General features: G+C 41.5%; 1 protein-coding gene across 1 annotated transcript in view; it reads right to left on the reverse strand.

Annotated features, from left to right (window-relative positions):
• Window positions 1-19,148, reverse strand: part of itga5 (integrin, alpha 5 (fibronectin receptor, alpha polypeptide)) — a 100,437-nt gene extending 81,289 nt beyond the window's left edge. The window contains exon 1 of the mRNA XM_034173104.1: window positions 18,679-19,148. Within this exon, the coding sequence (XP_034028995.1) occupies window positions 18,679-18,887 (209 nt within the window). The 5' untranslated portion in view covers window positions 18,888-19,148. The remainder of the gene's footprint in view (window positions 1-18,678) is intronic.
• Between the last annotated feature and the right edge of the window lie 4,341 nt (window positions 19,149-23,489).

Raw genomic sequence — 23,489 nt, forward strand, 5'->3', positions numbered from 1 at the left:
TACAAAAACAAACAAACAAAAAAACTCCATAAGAAATTTCCAGTCAAAACCAGATTTTGACCACTGATGACTGTTTGCCGAATGCTAACGTGAGAAGACTGAATTTTCCAGCGTCATACTGTTACATCAAGGCAGCGTGTGTCAATGGGACAGGGTAACTTGTGTTGTTGTTGTCCTTTCAGCTGCTCCCATTTTTGTTTGGGGTTGCCACAGTGGATACAGCCAGATCCAAATTGGTATTTGGCACAAGTTTTATGCCGGATGCCCTTCCTGACGCAACTCCAGGTTTACCTGGAGATACGCACACAGCCTCTGGTGTTCTGAAGAGGTCACCCATCCAAGTACTAACCAGAACCCACACTGCTTATCTTCTGAGATCCGACAGGATAATAATAATTCAAGACACCTGAAGTGCTTTACAAGTTGCATTATTCATTCACTCGCACATTCATATAAGTTATATAAGTCACATAAGTTTACATATTAGAAACCAGAAATATTAGACCATATGCATTTTTCTGATTGCAGTAAGCAGTCGGCCACCAGTGGTGTGATAGAATACAACACATTGTAACATACATCATTTCTTGTAGGAAATGATGTATGTATGTAACCTCAGACAAGATAGTTCTTCTACATCATCCACGTCCCTATCAGATCAGGTCTGGGAGCGTGCGTCAGTGCATTCACCACACCACACAGCCACCAAGGAAGACAACTGGTCCATCTATCCACTGCATCTGCATGTCACATGGGTGTATCCTTTGGCCTGCTCCACTGATAGTAGATCAGTGGGTGTTGAAGTTTATGCAGGTCAGTTAGACTCACTCAGATTCTATAACTGGGGAGGGGTGTTATTTCAAAAAAATTTGGAAATCTATAAATGTTTGCATGGAATATGGAAATATACATACACGGAATAAACCACACCAGGTAAAATTTTGGGTCATTTGGTTCCAAAAACCCATATGGACGGAGCCAGTGAAGATATCGGGTTCAAAAATTGCCAAAAATATCAACAAAAATGTCATATCTTGAGAACCGCTGCACCTAGAGACTTGAAATTTGGCTCCAAATGTTGCTTGACCCCAAGTTTATATTCAACGTCTATAGTAACAATAAGCCTATCTGGTGTTTTTTAAGAGTAACTGACAAAAAACCTAATTTCAGTACATATGTTACGATCAGTTGTAACAAACAAAATCTATTTAGTTTTTATTTCAGGAACATCAGTTGAGTATAATCATCACATGTAAAGAATGACATGGCCACAATGAAGTAATTATAAGCAACACAGTGGTTTTCTACGTCAACAGCAGATATACGACACACGCGTTACTTGAAATTTTCAAACGTTCCGTCCATATGGGTTTTTGGAACCAAATGACCCAAAAATTATACTGTTATGGTTTATTCTGTGCATATTTCCAGAATCCATGCAAACATTTATAGATTTCAAAAATTTTTGAAGTAACACTCCTCCCTACTATAACTGAGAATAAACTGCGTCAAACCCTCTACTAGTAAGACAGCATTTACATAAATGAAGCTGACCAAAATTGGACTTTCATTAGATTCCACAGGTAGCCCAGTGGGATAGGAGGTGTGCAGAAGACCTTAGTTTGATCCCAGCTGTGTCCTTGGATGAAACACTTCATTTGTGTTGTCCCAGTCCACCCAGCTGTCCATACATGCTGGCCTTGGCTGAGAAAGTAACATGCAATGGACTGGCATCCCATCCATTGGGAGTCGTAGATGCTCATCAGTATCCAGAACATCAACATCGATAGTCCTCAGAGCTTGTGTTGGACATAAAGTACTTCTTACATGAATTTTCTAATTTAAAACAAGGTGCAAACGCACATAAAGTATGAAGAATTTGGCATCAATTTAGCTGCAGAACAGTCACTCATTTAGTCAGCTGGAGCAGCAACAACCACTAATGACAGAAAAACATCACATCCATCAATGTGTCCTCAATGGCTGGTTACAGCTCTCCAGCAGTGAACAGAATGTGGAGCTTTCCCTCCACCACAAACCAATGTGCAATTTCTTGACCTTTCACTTCAGTGTGTATGTGGTATTAATGGTAACAAGGTGTTGTTTTTAAGACACGTGGTGACCTATATTAGCTTGCTGAAAAAAGTGTTTCAATGAGTAAAGTTTTACGTTGTCTATACACTGATGCGCCTTTGAACAAGACACTTACATCCCTGTCCGGCTGCAGGACGGCACCTTACAGGGACGTTCTTGGACTCCTCGTGTGGTTGAACGTGACTGCAAGACCTTTTAACCATTTTTCTTGCTGAAGGGAACACAGATGAAACGCTTTAGCAGCTTCATAATTCCACCAGCCACTAATGAGCGCCACCACCCAGCTGGCAATTTAATGTTCATTAAACGTCTATAATCGATTTGGACTGTAAGTGAAGAATGCGTAAACAACAGCATCGCTGGTTTGTCTCATTTACAGCTGAAGCAATCAAAGGGCGCATTTAACAAGTCAAACGTCACTGCACCGTAACTGCCAGCCTCTAACCGCTACTTTATGTGGCATTAAGAAATTAGAGGTGAGGCTAAGTGCTGGAACTTGCTGATGTGAGACGACTGTGCATTACAGTGGCGAATACGGTTTATGATGAGGTTGGACTGGGAGGCTGTCAGAGGGTAAATTCTTCGTTCCTCCCCTGCTCTGCTTCCCCCCGTTACAACATTTAATTGTCATCAACCCAGCTGCAAAGCTGATGTCACTCGAACACTTTTACAGTATAACTGCTTTAAGCTACAACGGTCAGGGATTCGGGGGTCCACATTTCTTCTGCGGGTCCTGGCTGCAGTCCCCATCTGCGGTCATAAATATGGTTTAGCTAATGCTATCATACAGTCATGTAAAGGGATGCATGGGGAAAAAAAGAGTGATGACCTTAACAGGTGTTTACAGTGGCTTGCAAAAGCATTTGGACCCTTGGTATTTCACACATTTTAATTTATTTATGGCATTTCAAACATAAAAAGTAAATCAGGCTTCTCAAAAATAATAATAAAAAAAATAAAAATAAAATAAAAATAAAAAATAATAAAAAATAATAAAAATTTCTAAAATGATCTTCCTTAAATTAAAATTCCTTATCTTCTTCTTCTTCCTTATCTTCCGAGGACATTTTTTGGATAGTTCACCCACCTGGCATAAATATTTTCTTATTGCGGTTAACAGCTCTCCCTGCATCCCACAATCAAGTTTTATGTCTCTTTTTTTAAGGATAACCTGTGCTTTCAGAATATATATGTTTCTGTTGTGTTTTATAAGTGTAATAAAGGTTTACAATCAAAAATAGGCAAGGAAAAAAATAAAGCAAAAAATAATTTTCCACACACATTTATTCAAAACACACAGCAAACTGTGCTCCTGCTTTCACTGATCGCTGTGCGTAATGGCGCAGGGCACACTGAGTATGTACTAATAGTATGTACTCATTGGAACTATTCAAACAGGCCAACTATCTTTGGCTTTTCACGTGAGGTAAATCTGCCCTACAATTGGATTTTGGAAAACCATGTGACGGTGAACCAATTCTGATTGGACACTCACATTGCGCACGTCATCACACAGCTTCTATAAGGAGTACAAAGATGGCCGATGGCTGGCTCGAAAGTTCACGGAGTGAACTTTTCAGCAAAAAAAAGTACATTTCTATCTCATATCATTAAAAAGTTATTTATAATTTAGTAAAGCTTGGTCTTAGCCATCGTATATGATGGCATCGGCCCCAGAGGGTTAAACTCAAGCTGAAACCAAAATTCTACAACTTGAAATAAATTACATAAAAATATAAAAGCCAAGATGATGGGTTGCATAAGTAATTTGGTATAATACCTAAATAAATAATCTGTTATATTGCCAGTTTTCTTCAGACAAGTCAGGGGATGGATACATGAACATTTCCAAGTCACTGAATATGTCTTGGACTATATTTACATCAGTTATGAAGAAATACAAACAGTACAGCACTCTATAGTAAATCTGTGTGGAGTGGACAGTTCTCCAAAACGGAGTGTCTGTGCAAGAAGGAGAAGAGTGAGGAAAGTGTAAAAATGTTGCAAAACTTTGTGAGACACACAGAGAGATGGACTCAGCAGTGAAGCAGGATCATGCTATGAGATGAAGATGAAGCTGGTGATGAAGATCGTGTGAAATCCGCCATCTGTTGTTCGGAGAGTGAGAGTTGACTGCCTGGTGTTATGTACACGAACATGGTGAATTATTTACTATTTTCACCTGAACCTCTCAGAGGACTTGAAAAACGGTTTCAGAATGTTTGATTTTTTGTTTTGTTACCCAGATTTTAATGCGCAATGGACAGATTTCAAAATAAAATGGCCTTGGATCCAATAAGATAATTATTGAAGATGTGATATTGTAGAAAATCACCTTTCACATTCTTACTGTTTTTCCACAGATTTCGCTGATTCCTCATCACCTTCAGCAATCTACAGTAATAGAACAGAATAGAATAGAATAGAACAGAACGCAGCTCGGCTCTCTGTCTGACCAACTATGGCAGCCGACATGACATAATAATTCACCGTAACAGCATCTGAATGCTAATAGGTGCAGGTATGAACAGAACGGATAGAGGCGTACCACCGAGATGGCCACTTCCGGGTTCGTGACATCATATGAAAACACTCTATTGAGCAAACCTTTCATTATGTGACTCATCGGTTTTCTGTAAAGCAATTTTGCAGCTCCAGCAGGGGGCTCTAGATCTTACCATATTGGCTCTGCCTGACTTTGCCAAACTTTGTCAACCTGTATATAGGTAAAGATGTACAACATGGGAAGACTAGCATGACCTGGGCAAGATGAATGATGTCCAAACAGCCTGGTTCTGCTGGAGGTTTCTTCCTGTTAAAAGGGACTTTTTCCTTCCCACTGTTGCCAAGTGCTTGCTCATAGGGGGTCGTTTTGACCGTTGGGATTTTTCTGTAATTATTGTATGGCTTTTGCCTTACAATATAAAGCGCCTTGGGGCGACTGTTTGTTGTGATTTTGCGCTATATAAATAAAATTGATTTGATTTGATTTGATTCTTGAGGTCGCGCAACGTCAGTTCGGCAAAGTGGCCAATCTCGGTGAAAAATCACTCAGGCTGTATGCCGCTCTACTGAAATCAGCTGGTTTTGTTTTGTCTCTAACTTGCTTCTATCAGCCAGCTGACAGCTCTCATTGCCTGGAATGATGAGATTTATACACCAAGCTGACCTGAAATGAACCTTTGTGCATTAAACTGACTTTATTGACGAGTCTGACCCCTTTGAAAAGTGACCAAATTACATGTATTTGTATTGAGTTAGGCGATGTACACACCGACAAAGCCTGTCCCTAGAGGTTAAATGCCTGGATGACTGACCTCGAGAATAGTTACCAAGCTAACTAAGGCTAACTAAGTGACACTTTGTTTTGTTTTGTTTTTTTTGGTGTGTACTGGGTGGTGATTTTCTTAACAGGTGGCTTGGCTGCAAGTGTTAATTGTTCAATGACTGTGGCACCATCAATGTAGCTAACATCACCATGCTATTAGTACATGCTAATTAGTGCTAACCATGCTAAAATACAAATTATATAATATTTCACTGAACAGAAATATTAGGACAAAGACTGCATAGATGATCAGTTAGTACAATTAACCACACAGTAAACTGTATTTTCTCAGATATTTCAAACAAAATGCTCAGAAAGGACAAACACAGGAGAGTCCACAGCAGCTAGCGGCCACTACTAGAGGTGGAACTGAGACACTGCAACACTCCATCATCATGTCAACACTGAATTAGCACAATAGATGTTGTAGTTTTTTTTTTTTGTTTTGTTTTAATGTGAAATGGAGTGTCGCAGTGATGAAACATCACACATTCAGCAAGGCTTTTGCTAGCAGCTGGTTCCAGCACATTACCTGTCATTCACAGTGAACATGCCCATTTGTATTTATAACTTAAAATTTCTTAAACTAATGAATAATAGTAATAATAATAATAATAATAATAATAATTACCCCTGTACAGTTGTCATGAACAGGGGAATCTAGCTATTGAGATGAAAACTGTTTTTGTTTTATGTTTTTTTGTTTGTTTTTTGTTTGTTTGTTTAGTTTTGTTTTTGTAAATGTGTGTCTTTCTGCTACAACACTGAACATTTTAACATGGGCTTCTATGGGGATTTACTTGCTTTTGTAGCAGGGCTGAAATGATCATTCAAGGAACTGCAGGTTTTGGCATTTCTGCATTGGATGTTGCGTATCATTTCATTCGGTATATACAATGCATCTGGAAATTATTCATAGCGCTTCACTTTTTCCATATTTTGTTATGTTACAGCCTTATTCCAAAAATTGCTGAAATAAATATTTTCCCTCAAAATTCTACACACAATATCCCATAATGTGAAAAAATTTTTTTTTAATTGTTTGCAAATTTATTAAAAATAAAATAAAAAAAACTAAGAAATCACATGTACATAAGTATTCACAGTCTTTCCATTGAAGCTCAGAATTGAGCAAAAATGTCAAAAAACGTTTTCCATGTTGTCATTATGGGGTGTTGTGAGTAGAATTTTGAGTGGGGGAGGGAGGGAAATGAATTTACTCCGTTTTGGAATCAGGCTGTAACATAACAAAATGTGGAAAAAGCTGTGAATACTTTCCAGGTGCACCGTATGATCTCCACAGGAGAGACAACCCAGTCGGCTATGCTAACAGGGTGAAAACTGCAAAATCATGATTTGCTAAATGCTACACATTTCCAGGTGAGATAAAAGACAGCTTTGGTAATGTGTACGTGAACCATGTACTGTGACCCTTGGAGCTCACACGGAACTGTCAACACAAGTAAACACCGGAGAGGCTCCACATCAGGAACGGAATTCAGATGAGTGAGCTCAGCTGTTCCACCGGGAGCCGCTGACCTTCAGCCTTCTCACCTGAATCTGAAGAGCACGAAAACAAAACTACTGTCTATCTCATTGCCACTCTGAAGAATAACACTTCCAACAAAATAAAAGGGTGAGGGAGTCAGTGCGAAGTGCGTGTGATGACTGATCCTGGACCACATGGAGACATACGAACAGCCCAAAGTCATCAAAGAGTCAAGGCCAGACAGGAGCTGCCTGAGACCTTCCGGCTGCCATATGGACTATCGTCTACACACAAACACACACACACACACACACACACACACACACACACACACACACACACACACACACACACACACACACACACACACACACACACACACACACACACACACACACACATATGCATATGTTCTCCATGCCGCTTATCCAGGAGTCTGAAGATGATGAGAGTAGCAGTGCCTGCTGGGACGGCGCATGCTGATTACACAGTCTGCTGTGCTGAAGCCACATTTTTTGTAGATGTTGACAGTTGAGCACAGTAAGTGTAAAAAGCTGAATGGATATATACATAGGTCCCTTCTTCTTTCTTCGTCTTTTTTCTCTCTCCTTTTTTTTAATATTTAGGAGTACCTTAGTATACACTAGTAAAGTTCCACTTTAGATTTGGAATGTATAATAGAAGATATACCTTACTGAATATTCATATATAAACTGACTGCAGTCCTCAACAGCTGAGTGACTGTGCACAAGGAAAATTAGTGAGGGAAGCCACCAAGACACCCATGGCAACTCTGAAAGAGTTGTAGTCTTCAGTAACTGTGACTGGAGAATCTGTGATCCCAGACTTATGATAGAGTGGCAGAGAGAGAAACACACATCATTCAGCCTAGGCTTAAATTTACCAAAAGACTCAAGGCTGCAGTTCAAAGGTGAGATACTTACATTGTTGTTAATACTATTAATTTTGTGATGACAATTTTGTTTTTGTTTGTTTGTAAGTGAATTGTTATGCTGAGCAGGTAGCTCAGTGGGTTAGAAGTTGCACAACCAATATGTAGACATAGATTTGATTTTTGACTGGGAGTCAAAAATCAAATCTATGTCTTGCTGAAGGACTGAAGGATCAAATGTCAAAAATGCTGAAGGATCAAATGTCTTGCTGAAGGACCGAGTCCTTCAGCAAGACATGTCATCTGCATTGTACCAGTCCAACCAGCTGTAAATGGGTACTACCCTTGTCTGGGGAAGTAATCTGTGATGGACTGGAGTCCCAACCAGTGGGACTCTCATCCACATATAATAAACAATCTGGAGATAAGCCTCAGGGCCGATATAGGACTTCCTATTGCTACACCAACAATTCATTGCTTGACAACCAACAAGAAGGTCCCCTGTTGGAAGCAATCCATGTTACCACCCTACATGTTTTACACATATTTATTTTCCCAGATATTCATTTTGTGAATTGTTTTGTCATTTCTGTCGGTAGAATGGCCCAAGCAGAGGGTCACCCCTTTGAGTCTGGTCTGCTTGAGGTTTCTTCCTCAAATCATCAGAGGGAGTTTTTTTCTTACCACTGTCGCCTGTGTTCTTGCTCTGGGGGTTCGTAAGATTAGACCTTACTTGTGTGAAGCGCCTTGAGGCAACTTTGTTGTGATTTGGTGCTATATAAATGAAAAAACGTATCCAAATGGAGTTGCAGAAGGAAGGGCATCTGGAGTCAAACTTGTGGCAAACCAACATGGTGATCCAGGTTGGCTCCACTGTGGTGACCCCCAGCAAAAAGAGGAGCAACCAAAAGAAGATGTCTGTTTCTAGCTGTAGAACTGCTTACATTAGTTTCAGTTCCACGTTAGAGCTCAGGCTTCAAAGTTTTATTCTAATCTGAAGCTCATGTCATGTTCACCAAATGGACAGTATCGTGACGCTGTTGTCAGCAGCTTCTAGCTGTTCAGTGAGCACAAACCTCTGTTCTCTGCCTTCCTCAAGATAGTTCTCACAGAGTTAATGTGTGAAAACCAGCAGCTGTTTTTGTCAAAACCACCAAACATCAGACTCGCTGCAGGAAGCACGAAGTGAGAAATGTCAAACATTTTTACAAACATCAAAATGACTTTGTGGTTTGAACTGATGTATTTCTTGACGCTGCCTGAGCAACCACCCCCCCCCCCCCCAACTCCTCACCCCACTAAAAAGTACCCACCCCCTGTAATTTTTAGTCCAGCTGAGCTCAAATCCTCCAGCCTCCTGCGGAGAGTGTAACTGCTCATGGTTCACACCTATCCACAATACCCACATCAGGGGGTCCAGTCCTCAACACCTTAGGACACAGACACATGGACTGTTGTATGAAGGGTTTGGAGGGGGTGCGGGCAGCAGCTGGTGGGACACTTTATTTATACACACACCCCATGTCACACTCACATATGCATGCATGCAAACACTCAGTGGTTTTGTCTCATCTCCACCTCGAAGATTAGATCTGACATTAATTTGAATTTCGGCGAGTAGAGAGTTCGTCACTCTGCTCAAGCACATGATGGCATCAACTTCTCATTGGCATGTGAGGGACAGACTTTATCAAGTTACCAACAATATGAGTCATTTCATGACCTGAGGTTAAACAAACCAGGACTTCTGGAGTCCAGAGATCATATCAAGCAAAGTACGAGTCAGAACGAACCTGACTGACAACCAATCAGCTCCATCCTGAAGTAGACGGGACGTCCTCGAGGCATTTCCAACACAATACAGCAGACGTGACCAGACCTTTAAAGACGTCATCACCATTCACACTGACATCTTTTCCAGTGAAACACACACACTCACACACACACACACACACACACACACACACACACACACACACACACACACACACACACACACACACACACACACACACACAGGCTCATTATATAACCGCTGTTACCAAGAGGCCGGTGTACTGTGTCCCAAATGACCTTTACAGCAACAGACGTTAATGTTACCAACTTACTGGACTGATTATCACAGGTGCACATAAAGTCTGACTTTAAAAATAGGCTTCAAAAGGCCAATAAATGAGTCATAGTGAAAACACCTCGAATAGGAAACCGTAAACAATTTCTGCCGTTGCACAAAGAGCCCCATTGTCTGAACGGAACGACGAGAACCTGGACCATGAAAAGCTTGGCAGCCTCAATGTAAAAGCTGCATTTCTGCAACTCAAAAACGTACTAATTAGGTTCAGAAACAGACCCATACAGAAGGACATAAAATAAAAACACAACCAAGGTCGAACATGCCTGCAGAAGGGACGGCCGGTGACGACAAGTCCAACAGAGATCCAAATCCAAAGTCAATATTTGCTCACTCCTGACCTTGTGTGAGAGAGTAAACTGCAGAAGAATGACCCAAACACACCGGCTGACCTCACCGTGCGCTTGTCATGGCCGAACTATCCAAACTGAAACACGTGTGGAAACTGGAACACACTCATGCTCATTCATCAGTCTACAAACACGGCCATAGCTTTTTACAAGCAGCGATCCACACGTCCAGCTCCCAGAAGTAAAGAGCATTCAGACGTAGACATCAACGTTTGCTGCTCCACTGCAAAAACAAAACAAACAAACAAACAAAAAAACCCACAAAATCATACCAAGTATATTTGTTTTAACTCAAGTTAATATAAGACAAAATCACATAATTAAAAGATCAGTAAGATATAAGGACTTGGTTTTCAATTTTCCCTTCAGCTGCTCCCTTGTTTTGCACTCGGGGTCGCCACAGCAAATCCAAGGTGGATCTGCATGTTGAATTGGCACAAGTTTTACACCGGATGCCCTTCCTGACGCAACTCCACATTACATGGAGAAATGTGGCAGGGGTGAGATTTGAACCCAGAACCTTCTCAACTGAAACCAAGCGCATTAACCACTTGGCCACCACCTCTCCAAGGACTTGGTTTTCAAAAATATATCTTAAAAATCTTGTTCTTGTTTTAAGTCATCTGATACTAAATAAGTTTTTCTGATTCACCATAAAGATTTTTAAGCTGCTGTGTTATTTGTAAAAATGGAACACAAGGTGCCTTTAACTTGTAACAAGTAAAAAATAGCCGCTAGTGGAATAAGTGTGAATTAAGTGTAAGTTTCTTTAATAAGATCTTGAAATTAGCTGCGAAAACTCAATTTGAGCTTTATTTGGGAGAGTTGCATGTTTGAGGAATAGAACAGCAGCTTAAAAATGTCACAGTGAGTCAAAAAAATATTGTTCCCTGTCGGATATGGCTAAAAAACTTTATGCCTCTTAGTTATTTGTGTTTTTTTTTTTTTTTTTGTAACTAAATTACACATTGTTACTGAAACTGGCATTCCATTGTACACGATATTGCCCATGCTCATGCATATATAGAAACTATTTTAATTACTTATGTATGTGTTCCTGGAAAAGTCAACGGGCAGCTATATTGTTTGTTGTTTTTCAAGTTGATGAAATGAATGCACGCTTTTTGGAACACTGACATTCCCATTATGGATTTTTTTTTTTTTAGTTTAACATCATTTTAAACATAGCAAAAGCATCAAATAGAGTTAACTATGCCAGATATGCTAACTGCTAAAAACCTGTAACCACAGATGCTAATGCTAACCTTGGCTACATGGTGATACACTTGTCAAGCACTGTATGTTAAAATAACCATAAATACCTGCACAATACAAATCCAGAAAATGCTCTAATTCTCTGAAAACGTTCATTTTTGTTTCAAGGTTTATTTTTTTAAGAACCAATCATCACCATCTTCATTGTCCAATGCCTTGACTTGTGAAGCTGCACGAGAAGCACTTTGGTCTCTGCTTTCATCGCACACCGAGTCTGATCTTATTTACTGCCTTTGGCCTTTGATCTCATCTATCTCCGTATGATTCCCACCCTTTTCCGTGCCAGGCACCAGAGAACCTCAGACAGGAGTCAGACGAATATTAACATTTGGGGAGAACGTCGTCTCTCTCAGCACTCATTCCAGCAACGCTGGCAGGATGTGGACCGTTACAGACAGACAAACTGTGACGAGTCCGTCAACATGGAATGACACACACAAAAAACAGGGAACCATATATCCATTTACTGTTCCTGTGGGGATTTGACAACAGCATCTCAAATACAGTTCACACAGACACTGTCCTCAGGCCTTCTTCCATGGTGGGCTGTTTGCTGCTGTCTAAATTTAATTTTATTACTGCAGGCCAAAGGGCATGACAGAGACACATAAACTTGTCAGGAATCATGGCAAAGTCAGAGAAAGTAAACCTTTGTGTTTCTACATAGAAAGGAGACAGACGAGAAGTCCGTTCTACTCGTGATGATGAACCTTTTTTTTTTAATTTTATTTTAAACTAAATCCATTTTCACACCTGAATGTCCACAACAAGGTCTGAACCAAGCTTCATGTTTTTTGTTACACTGTTATTCGTACATTTATGTTTGGTCTGGTTACTTTAGTTTCACGTGGTGCAGACACAACACTACAGTGAAAGAACTATTCATGACGTAATTGCATCCTGACGTCATCATGTACGCCGGCTGCATCTTTCTGTACTTGACACTGATTGGTTTGTAGATGTGGATGCGTATGGCTGTGTTAGCATGTTCAACATTTCTTTGTTGTATTTTGTTCACCTGATTCTTGTTATTGTTAGAATAGCCTCAGCAGATGGGCACCCCTCTGAGTCTGATCTGCTTGAGGTGTCTTCCTCAAAAGCGCCAAAGGGAGTTTTGCCTTACCGCTGTTAACTGCATGCTTCTTCAGGCAACTTATGTATGCTGTGATTTGGCACTGAATTAAAATAGTCAATTCTCCATTTTGAAAATCAGAAAAAAAACCTGACCACGAATGCGATTTGTCGTCAACATCCGGGATTTTTTGCAGTCTGACGAACTTCCAGTTGCTTTCATGCAGTGAACCCTTTTGCTTTGCGGTGTCTGGCAACTATGCTTTATTTTTTCTACGTGTCTAGAAATCCATGCACGTTTGTCTGATTTTGGAAGAGGCTAACCTTGAATGCTCAGAGAGGAAGGGGCAGTTAATGGCTCTGTTTGTAAAATCAACAGAGAATGCTGTGGAGTGGACATGGGATTTTTTTAACACTTAACACTTTGTGTTGTCGATGTCTATACTTACCTACTTACTAACTGTGGTTGGACAGGTCAAATAATCAAAAAACAAAAATGATGATGGCTACTGACTGATTAGCTGGCTATGATGGTTTACTGAAGATCATATCAAACTTGTGGAAGGTGATGATCTAGTGGTTAAGGCATTGGGCTTGAGACCAGAAGATTCTCAACCTTGCCCAGTCTTTAATCCCCTATGGCTCTCGGTGTGTAGTGAGCAACAGACACAGACACATAGTGGACTGCAAATCTCAGCAAAATAATGCATGAATAATATTGTGCCCCCTATGGTGGTTCACAGGTGACTATATGCATTATGGGTAATTTTGTGGATCATTCCATTTGAGTGAGGACAAAAAAATGTGTGAACAAATTCCTGTTGGTTGCAACACTATCACTGTCACAGTATTTTTTCAAGCGACACACAACCACTCTTGCCATCAAAACTTAAATTCTTTTACCACCTGCCGCAGTGGCAAGGACAAAACAAATGTTTTATATTCAACAAGAAAAAAAGATAAGCATCGAGAGATGGATTATTTAAGTGCAGAGAGTCACCCACTTTTAATCAGGAAAAATGAAAATAATTTGTGTGATTTACAGATAAGAATTCAGCTACAACCTCACAGAAAATTGAATTTTTCAGCAAAGCAGAGCTAAAGTTACCTATTTTAATAAAACACTGTGCAAAATGCCATATCTTGGTTGCACCTTTCATTCATTTATTCATTCATTTTCTATACATGCCTATTCATGGAGGGGTGGAACCTATTGCCAGCGGACACAGGTGGAGTACACCCTGGACATCCTGCCACTCGATAGAGACAAACACATTCACGCTCACACATATGATTGATTTAAAGTTTCCAATCCACTTCACCTGCATGTCTTTCTTTGTGGAAGGTAGCTGGAGAGAACCCACACAAACACAGGAAGAACATGCCACTCATACTCTGGATGCTCCGGCTTCCTCCCGCTTCCAAAGACTTGCAGGTGAGGCGGACTGGAAACTTTAAATTGATCAGAGGCATGCGTTTGAGTGTGAATGTGTTTGTTTATGGAGGAAGATGGCATGATATTATTGTTGCACGATTGTCATAGCAACAGCAGCGCCACTTCCCAGTCGGTGAATGTGTGCATTCCACACATGCTTTCACATGGTCGTGGAGTTTGTAAATTTCAACAGAAATGGAGAGTTTTCGCTTGTAAAATGAGCTACCAGTACCAGGATCATTTGGGTGGTGAGGAGTTAGTAAATGGCGTGTTGTCACAATCACGTTACTGTTGTTTTCTTGTAGTAAGACAGTTTGTATTTGTTAGTGAGTTTCTAAGGCAACTGAGCTTCAAACATGCTCCAGCAGACAGTACGAAGCAAGCGAAAACCTGGATATTCGGAACCAGGCCGGAAGAGCAGCAGGAGCGAGTCGAGCGGAGAGTGAGCGTTTCATCTGTCGGGCGTGTGGGCAACGTGAAGGAGGTCGTTGCCCTGGCAGGAGCAGAGATACGCAACCGGTAACAGACAGTAGCAGCACCAGAGAGTGACAGTATTTGGAGGAACGGTACTTAATCAGTCACGTCCCACAAAAACAACAAATGAAGGATATTATTATTATTTTTGTTTTTCCTTTACACGAGGGAACATAACTTCAGCTTACGAACCGGTGATGCAGGACATACTAATGGTCTACTCCACACTAAAGAACCAATGTGGGCCGCCCCCATGGAAAAGCCACATTAATGAGGGATGAATAAAAACTATCTGGCATGGAACGGCGGACGATTCTCATTTCCCGCCATCAACAACAGGCAAGAGTCCCATTTAACGATTTTCATGAGGAGTCATGACCAAAGAGGTGATATATGAGAACTGGAGGCTGCGGTCGCACTGAGCCGTGTTCCGGCAAGGAGGCGTGGTCGCCATTTTAATTCAGGGCAAATCAGTAGCCGGTGCCCACAGACGCTCAATTAGTCTCATCAAGAAACAGGTAGAATATACAGGACAGCTGCACATGTTGGCAAAGCCACAAACGGAGAAAGACATTTCCTTCCATAAGTAAGTCCATCCATCCATTTTCTTCCGCTTTATCTGGAGTCGGGTCGCCGGGGCAGCAGCTCAAGCAAAGCTGCCCAGACCTCCCGATCCACACACACCTCCCCCAGCTCCTCCGGGGGAACCCCAAGGCGTTCCCAAGCCAGCTGAGAGATGTAGTCCCTCCAGCATGTCCTGGGTGTTCCCCGGGGCCTCCTCCCGATGGGACGTGCCCGAAACACCTTTCCAGCGAGGCGTCCAGGGGGCATCCAGATGCCCGAGCCACCTCAACTGGCTCCTTTCAACGTGGAGGAGCAGCAGCTTGACTCCGATCTCCTCCCGAGTGACCATAAGTAAGTAATTTTGGTTATTCTTGTTACTTTGATATTTGGTCGATAAACCGGTCTATGTTTCCTGCCATACCTGTGTCGTCCGTGGACACGGACCATTAACTCTTCACTTATGTCTAGTTGATATTTACCCCTGCTAGACCGATGTCTAGTTAAAATACTTGTCATTAGTGTTTAAAACTGCTCGACAAGACTGATGATTTTTTTTTTTATTTTGCACTTTATATATATATATATATATATATATATATATATATATATATATATATATATATATATATATATATATATAGTAATGGTTTTAGGAGCAGCTCAGTTCAGCAGCGCAGTTTGAACAGATCAGATCTGCATACCTTTCAACACTAATATTTCAGAATGTGTGGGTGTCAGAGTAAGTTTAACACTTTCCTTACATAATTTAAAGTAAATTAATTTTACTGGCTGAATATCCAGGTCAGAAAGGCATTTTAACATGTATTTTGCGAGTGTTTTTCTCAGTGTGTTCAGTTGTGAATCGCATTGAAAATGCATTAACATCCGGGCACTTTGTCAATATTTTGCCCAGTTAGGAGGCATCATGTCGCGGGACTTTCGCGTTTCGTAGGCAGCATTGCGACTGCGGACTCTATTTTTCATATATAACCTCTTTGGTCACAACTGACATCTTAAAATGGCTTTGACTGAGGTTGTTGCATAAATTGTGGATCCACTGCTTCTGATTACAGATCTGGCTACAACTGATTCGGCAAGTCTGAGTAAAAGCTTGAAATCTGAGTTGTATTGGTCAAACTTGTGCTACGCTATGTTTGTTTTACAACATGAGTGAGAACATCTAACAAATTAAAAGTGAATGGAGTTATTAAAAACAGGCGACAGTGTTACTTTGCGCTCAGCAGAAAAGTGTTGTTTTTTGCTTTAGGCCCTAATTTTTCTGTTAAACTGGCTGTACAGCCAGCAACGCGGCTCTGATATCACTCCAACTGCTGCAAAACACACAGACGTTCGCTGTGTTCACTCAATAAAAAATGGAGACAGCGTTGCTGTGCAGGTCCAGCCCAGTCTCACGTTTTTTTTTTGTTTTTTTTTGTGCTCCCGTCACGAAATGATTAAAATTTTCATGATGTTTTTTTTTTTTAACTCACTATTACTGACCCTAGTCCTACCCCCAAACCTAACCATAACCACCCAGACCCCCTGCTTCAATTTTAATTTTGTGCAGCCATCACGGAATGAATTAGAATGAATTTGTGCTGCTGTGATGAAAATGTGGCGCTTCTTGTGACAATATCACGAACCAATAGATTCATGTATATTTTGTGCTGCTGAATCACGACATGCTGTGAGACTGGGTTGGCAGGTCACATGACCAAGGTGCCGGATGTCTGACTTCCTGGTATATGTGGCCCTGCAACAGACTGGCATCCTGTCCAGGGTGTTCACTGCCTCGTAACCCGTGAGTGCTGACATAGGCTCCAGCACCCCTGTGACCCTTGACTGGAGTGAGCGGGTTTAGAAAATAAATGAATCGTGACACTCCTCTGTGCAGTCCTCTACTGACCTCACCCCAAGAGTCCTGCTACTCCCACATGCCCACAAAGTGTGGGTGGCGATGATGATTGATGATGTGATGGAAAACATTCATTTTGTGACTGATCATCTGGTTTTATGCAATATCTTCTAAGAAGTGGTGAAAAGTCAGACATGCATGTGATTTGTTGATAAAGCATTGATCTCTAGTGTCTTGTTTGACTTTTGACTTCTGACTAGACCATCTGCAGGAAAATTCCAGGAACCCTTGGTGTAGTTTAATATTACTCCTGCATTACACATCTCAGCTGTACAGAGTTCAGATTAAGTCACCGTTTGGATGACGTCTGTCTCACACTTAATGAGACGAGGAGAGATGATGGGGGAGAGAGGCCAGACAGTGGGGGGGGGGAGGTCTGGCGATGGATGGATTAAAAAACCCTACGGAATGACATCAGCATTGGAGGAAGTACAGAGTGGGGTGCTGACGAGACGAGATGAGTGCATGTCCTACTTTAACTAGTGTCTACAAGTCCTAAATCATGCTCCAAGTCCTAAATCAAGCTACTACTTCCCACACAGAAAAGCAGCAGACAGCCTGAGCCAGGAAGAGAAGGGGGAAATCTCTCTGTGTCTGCCGTCCAGGGTATTGGGGAGGAGAAACAGGGTAACTGGAGCTGCTGCTGCTGGCGGCCCACTCGGCACAATGCCCTTTCTCCAATCCTCAGCATGCTCACTGGTTGAACAGCAGGCCAAGATGCCGGTGCCCAGCAGACACAGACTCAGCCAGGAAGTCTGATTATGTGAGCAAAGCCTTGACTGTGGCCACATAGCCTTAAACTTAATGATCATTAAGATTACAGGGTTGAGTCCAGGCCTTGCCGAAATGTCCAAAAGTGAAAATTTAAGGCACTAGTACAGTCCGAGCATAGCAAAAGAAACCTTCTATATGCCTTAATCTCTACTGATGCTATGCATTAATGACAGCCAGGATATCCTGTATCACTGCTGCTCAGACTGTTATTATAGGTGACCACAGGCATGACACACACGATTCTTTCAAAAATGACCCAGACCAAAAGCTGTGCAGGCTGAGGCCAAAAAAACAACTGAAGCAGACACAGCGTGTAGTGTCACATCCCTACAGAGGCAGCAGAGCATCACGAGCAGCGTCGGCACTTAATAACAGTGACACGTGACCACAAAAAAGGCTTTTACGCACCCAAAGTCAGGAGCACATTGATATGTGCTTTTCAAAATGAAAGTCATAAACTAACTGCTTTGTTTTTCCAGAAAGAGAAACAGAATCCATTCAGAAAATTGAACTCGAATGCGCTCAGAGGGCGTGTTCGCTGCGCGTAAAGCAAGCGTCCACGAGAATGCGCACAAAATCAAAACCGTCAAAGTCAACACAACATATGACTGCACGTTCACACCATTCCACTTTCTCCCACTGTGGAAACAGGCCGCGTCACGCCATGAGGGCTGTTACATGTTTCAAATTTAGGCACAAGTCCAGATCGCATGGAAACAAAGTGGAATGGAAACTTTACGCGCAGCTTATTCCAAGAAGCGCTCAGATATTGATAAACAAATGGTTCACAGTTTGGATGGCGTTCGTTCTGGTGCTTTTAATACTGACAGAAATGTAGTGATGGAAAAAACATATCGTTATCTGTTTATTAAAAAAAAAATCTTACCTTGCCGTATCAGCCAAATAAAAGTCAACTGCATATCCGAAGTAGCTCCCTGTAGGTCCGCTGTAAACAGCTGAGTTCTCCACGTCCAAGTTGAACGCGTCGCAGACAGGCAGCGAAAACGTGAGAAATAACCCGACAATACAAAAGAGGCAGCGCGCAAGCAGCGGGATCATCCCCAGCGTGCGTGCGCCAAATCGTTCCAAACCCATCTTTTTTCTCTTCTTTTTTTTCTTTCTTTCTTTCTTTTTTTTTGTAAAGGATGAAATAAAAAGTATTTTGTTTTGTCTTTAAATCCTAATTCCTGTGTTCAAATCCGCACAATAAATCTGAGAAGAGTGGCACAATAAGGCTAAAGCCTCATTTCTGTAAGTTGGCCAATGTCTACCGAATGCGCCGTCAGCTCGTCTGTGCGTCCGCGCTCCTCTCTGCTGCTCCCCACACCTCCTCAACGCTCACATCATCCATTCAGCAGGGAGTTCCCACAGCTGGGAGGAAGAAAAAAGTTTTCAAGAGGAGGAGCTTGTGATTCCCTGCATAGAAAGGGAGAGAAAGAGAAAGAGGAGGAGGAGGTGACTTCTCAGTCACTGGTCAGCCTCAAAGTTGGTCAGTGTGGTAAAAATGTGTTCCAGAGTGTTCTGAGAGACGCTTATCAGGAATGATACCAGGGTTATTTACCACAGGAACAATGGGACCAACCTCCCTGACCCCCCCCCCCCCACACACACACACACCAACCCTAATTTTATCTGCCATGTCAAAGTACAATGAATAAACATAAATGCAACACTTTTGTTTTTGCTCCCATTCTTCATGCGCTGAACTCAAAGATCTAAACATTTTCTACATACACAAAAGACATATTCCTCTCAAATATTGTTCACAAATCTGTCTAAATCTGTTAGTGAGCACTTCTCCTTTGCCAAGATAATCCATCCCACCTCACAGCATGATTAGACAGCATGATTATTGCACTGGTGTGTCTTAGGCTGGCCACAATAAAAGGCCACTCTGAAATGTGCAGTTTTGCTTTATTGGTGGGGGGGGGGGTCAGAAAACCAGTCAGTATCTGGTGTCACCACCATTTGCTTCACGCAGTGCAATACATCTCCATTGCATAGAGTTCATCAGCAGGCAGATGCCATCGAATGTGAGCATTTGTCCACTCAAGTCGGTTATGACAACAAACTACAGTCAGGTCGAGACCCCAGTGAGGACGGCGTGTATGCAGATGAGCTCCCCTGAGGGGATGTCTGACAGTTTGTGCAGAAATCTTTGGATCTGCAAACTGAGTGTTGCAGCAGCTGTCTGGGTGGCTGGCCTCAGACCATCTTGGAGGTGAACATGCTGGATGTGGAGGTCCTGGGCTGGTGTGGTTACACGTGGTCTGCGGTTGTACTGCAGGCTGACAGGATGTACTGCCAAATTCTCTGAAATGCCTTTGGAGACCCCTATGGTAGAGAAATGAACATTCAATTCACAGTCAACAGCTCTGGTGGACATTCCTGCAGTCAGCATGCCAGTTGCACGTACCCTCAAAACACGCAACATCTGTGGCATTGTGCTGTATGATAAAATTGCACATTTCAGAGTGGCCTTTTATTTTGGCCAGCCTAAGGCACACCTGTGCAATAATCATGCTGTCTAATCAGCATCTTGATATGCCACACCTGTGAGGTGGGATGGATTACCTCTGCAAAGCAGAAGTGCTCACTAACAGATTTAGACAGATTTGTGAACAATATTTGAGAGAAATTTAGAAGTTTCGTATAGATCTATTTTGAATTGCGGAGTTTTTAACTGATAAAACTATGCAGACTCTTAGTAATTTGGTTTGATATAATGCTGCTCCTCTCTCACTCAATAAGGACGAATAATAGGAAGAAGAAGAACCATAAAATAAATAAAAACCACAAAGGTAAAGACTGAAAGAAGTCTTCTTAAAGTTTTACGCAGTTTGGATAAAACTGTCAAATTCCCTTTTCTGTGACTGCCCCCTGCTCCAAGTAGTTGGATTGTGTCTAACTGTAATTAGGATGGGTTAAATGGAGAGGACAAATTTTGTTGTGTGTATGTATAATGACTATAAAGGCTCTATTCTATTCTATTCTATTCTATTCTATTCTATTCTATTCTATTCTATTCTATTCTATATGTTCAGATTCAGTGAAATTATCAGTATTGATGAGCTCAAAAGGATATTATAAGGGCCTTTTAGTATGATAAACCAGTCTACATTTTTTTTCTGGACACAGAAAAGGCATGCAACCGGGTCCCTTGAGGTGTCTTGTGGGACGATGCGGGAGTATGAGGTACCGGATCCGCTGTAACACCAGTTTCTAACTAAAGTACAACCCTAGTTCCAATGAAGTTGGGAGGTTGTGAAAAATGTAAATGAAAACAGAATACAATGATTTGCAAATCCTCTTCAACCTATATTCAATTGAATACACCACAAAGATGCCCATTTTAAAATGAATGCCTGCAACATGTTTCTAAAAAGTTGGGACAGTGGTATGTTTACCGCTGTGTTACATAACCTTTCCTTCTAACAACACTCAATAAGCGTTTGGGAACTGAGGACACTAATTGTTGAAGCTTTGTAGGTGGAATTCTTTCCCATTCTTGCTTGATGTACAACATCAGTTGTTAACAGTCCGGGGTCTCCATTGTCGTATTTTGAGCTTCATAATAGGCCACACATTTTCAATGGGTGACAGGTCTGGACTGCAGGCAGACCAGTCTAGTACCTGCATTTTACTATGAAGCTACTCTGTTGTAACACGTGCAGAATGTGGCTTGGCATTGTCTTGCTGAAATAAGCAGGGAAGTCCCTGAAAAAGACGTTGCTTGGATGGCAGCATGTGTTGCTCCAAAAGCTGGATGTACCCTTCAGCATTGATGGTACCATCACAGATGTGTAAGTTGCCCATGCCATGGGCACTAACACACGCCCATACCATCACAGATGCTGGCTTTTGAAGTTTGCGCTGGTAACAATCTGGATGGTCTTTTTCCTCTTTTGTCTGGAGGACACAACGTCCATGATTTCCAAAAACAATTTGAAACATGGACTCAGACCACAGCACACTTTTCCACTTTGTGTCTGTCCATTTCAAATGAGCTCAGGCCCAGAGAAGGTGGCGGCATTTCTGGATGTTGTTGATGTATTGCTTTCACTTTGCATGGTAGAGTTTTAACTTCCAGTTGTAGATGTCGCGACAAACTGTGTTAACTGACATTGGTGTGTCCTGAGCCCACGCTGTAAGATCCTTTACACAATAATGTTGGTTTTTAAAGCAGCACTGCCTAAGGGATCAAAGGTCATGGGCATTCAGTGTTGGTTTTCGTCCTTGCCGCTTACGTGTTGCAAGTTCTCCAGATTCTCTGAATCTTCTGATTATATTATGGACTGTAGATGATGGAATCCCTAAATTCCTTGCAATTGAACATTGAGAAACGTTGTTAAACTGTTGGACTATTTTTTCATGCAGTTGTCCACAAAGTAGTGATCTTTGCTTGTGAATGGCTGAGACTATTGGGGATGCTCCTTTTATACCCAATCATGACACTCACATGTTTCCAAGCTGCTATTCACTGAACATTCATCAACTTTCCCAGTCTTTTCTTGCCCCGTCCCAACTTTTTTGAAATGTGTTGCAGGCATCTGTTTCAAAATGAGCAAATATTTGCACAAAAACAAAGTTTATCAGTTTGAACATTAAATATCTTCTCTTTGTGGTGTATTCATTGAATATATGTTGAAGAGGATTTGCAAATCATTTTAATCTGTTTTTATTTACATTTTACACAACATCCCAACTTCATTGAAATTGGAGTTGTAGGAGCTGTGTGCACATTCTCTGCATCCCATCAGACCTGTTCCCACTGGGCATTGGACTCTGCCAGGGCTGCCCCTTGTCACCAATCCTGTTCATGATGTTCATGGACAGGATTTGACGGCACACTCAGGGAATTGCGGATGTCCAGCTTGGTGGCCTCAGAATTGCATTTCTGCTTTTTACGGATGATGTGGTTCTAGAAAAAAAAGGTTCTGTAATTTGGAGATATTTCAAATTAAGGATTTCCATTGAGGAAACACTTTCATAGTCCAACTGTATTAAAATGTGGAAGCACTTCCAATCTATTCCATCATCTACAGCAGCACCAGTACATGCTTTATGAAGAGCGCGTGACACTATGTGCTCCAGCAGCGTCCAAATCTTTCCAGTACGCGAAGACTGGCCTAAAACAAAGCTTATTCCAAGCTTCATTTAGTCATGCTGTGCCTTACAAAATGAAAGTCTCAAGTGGCACCATATAACGAAGGTGGTGTCGTACCACATCACGAAAGATATGGTCCCTATTGCAACAGTGGAACAAGATGGCTTTAAAAAAAGCTGCTAAGATCAACTGGCCCACTCTTCTTGTTTACATTCTTGTTGTTTGCACAGCTGTGCTTTGTTGAGCAGGAAAGGAAAACCTGGAATGTTTTTTATATATGTCACTGGTCTTGAAATAAAAGTGTAGCATTCAATTAAAACTTAGCATTAAGTCCACTTTGTATAAACACCGATACATATCGCATATCACCATTCAGCCTAAAAATATCAGCCCTACTCATCCACTAGTAATTTAAAATTCCAGAATGCATAACTGTGATTAATTATTAATTAATTAATAATTAATTGCTTATGTGTGCACAATTATATCTTTGTCATACAGTAGGTGTGATTTATACTTATTTCTGTTTAATTACATTGATTATGTTGTTTATGCACGATGTTCTCTGATACCTTTGGGGTGTGTGGGAA

The sequence above is a fragment of the Thalassophryne amazonica genome, chromosome 6 (assembly GCF_902500255.1).
Source record: "Thalassophryne amazonica chromosome 6, fThaAma1.1, whole genome shotgun sequence".
In the NCBI taxonomy this organism is placed as follows: domain Eukaryota; kingdom Metazoa; phylum Chordata; class Actinopteri; order Batrachoidiformes; family Batrachoididae; genus Thalassophryne; species Thalassophryne amazonica.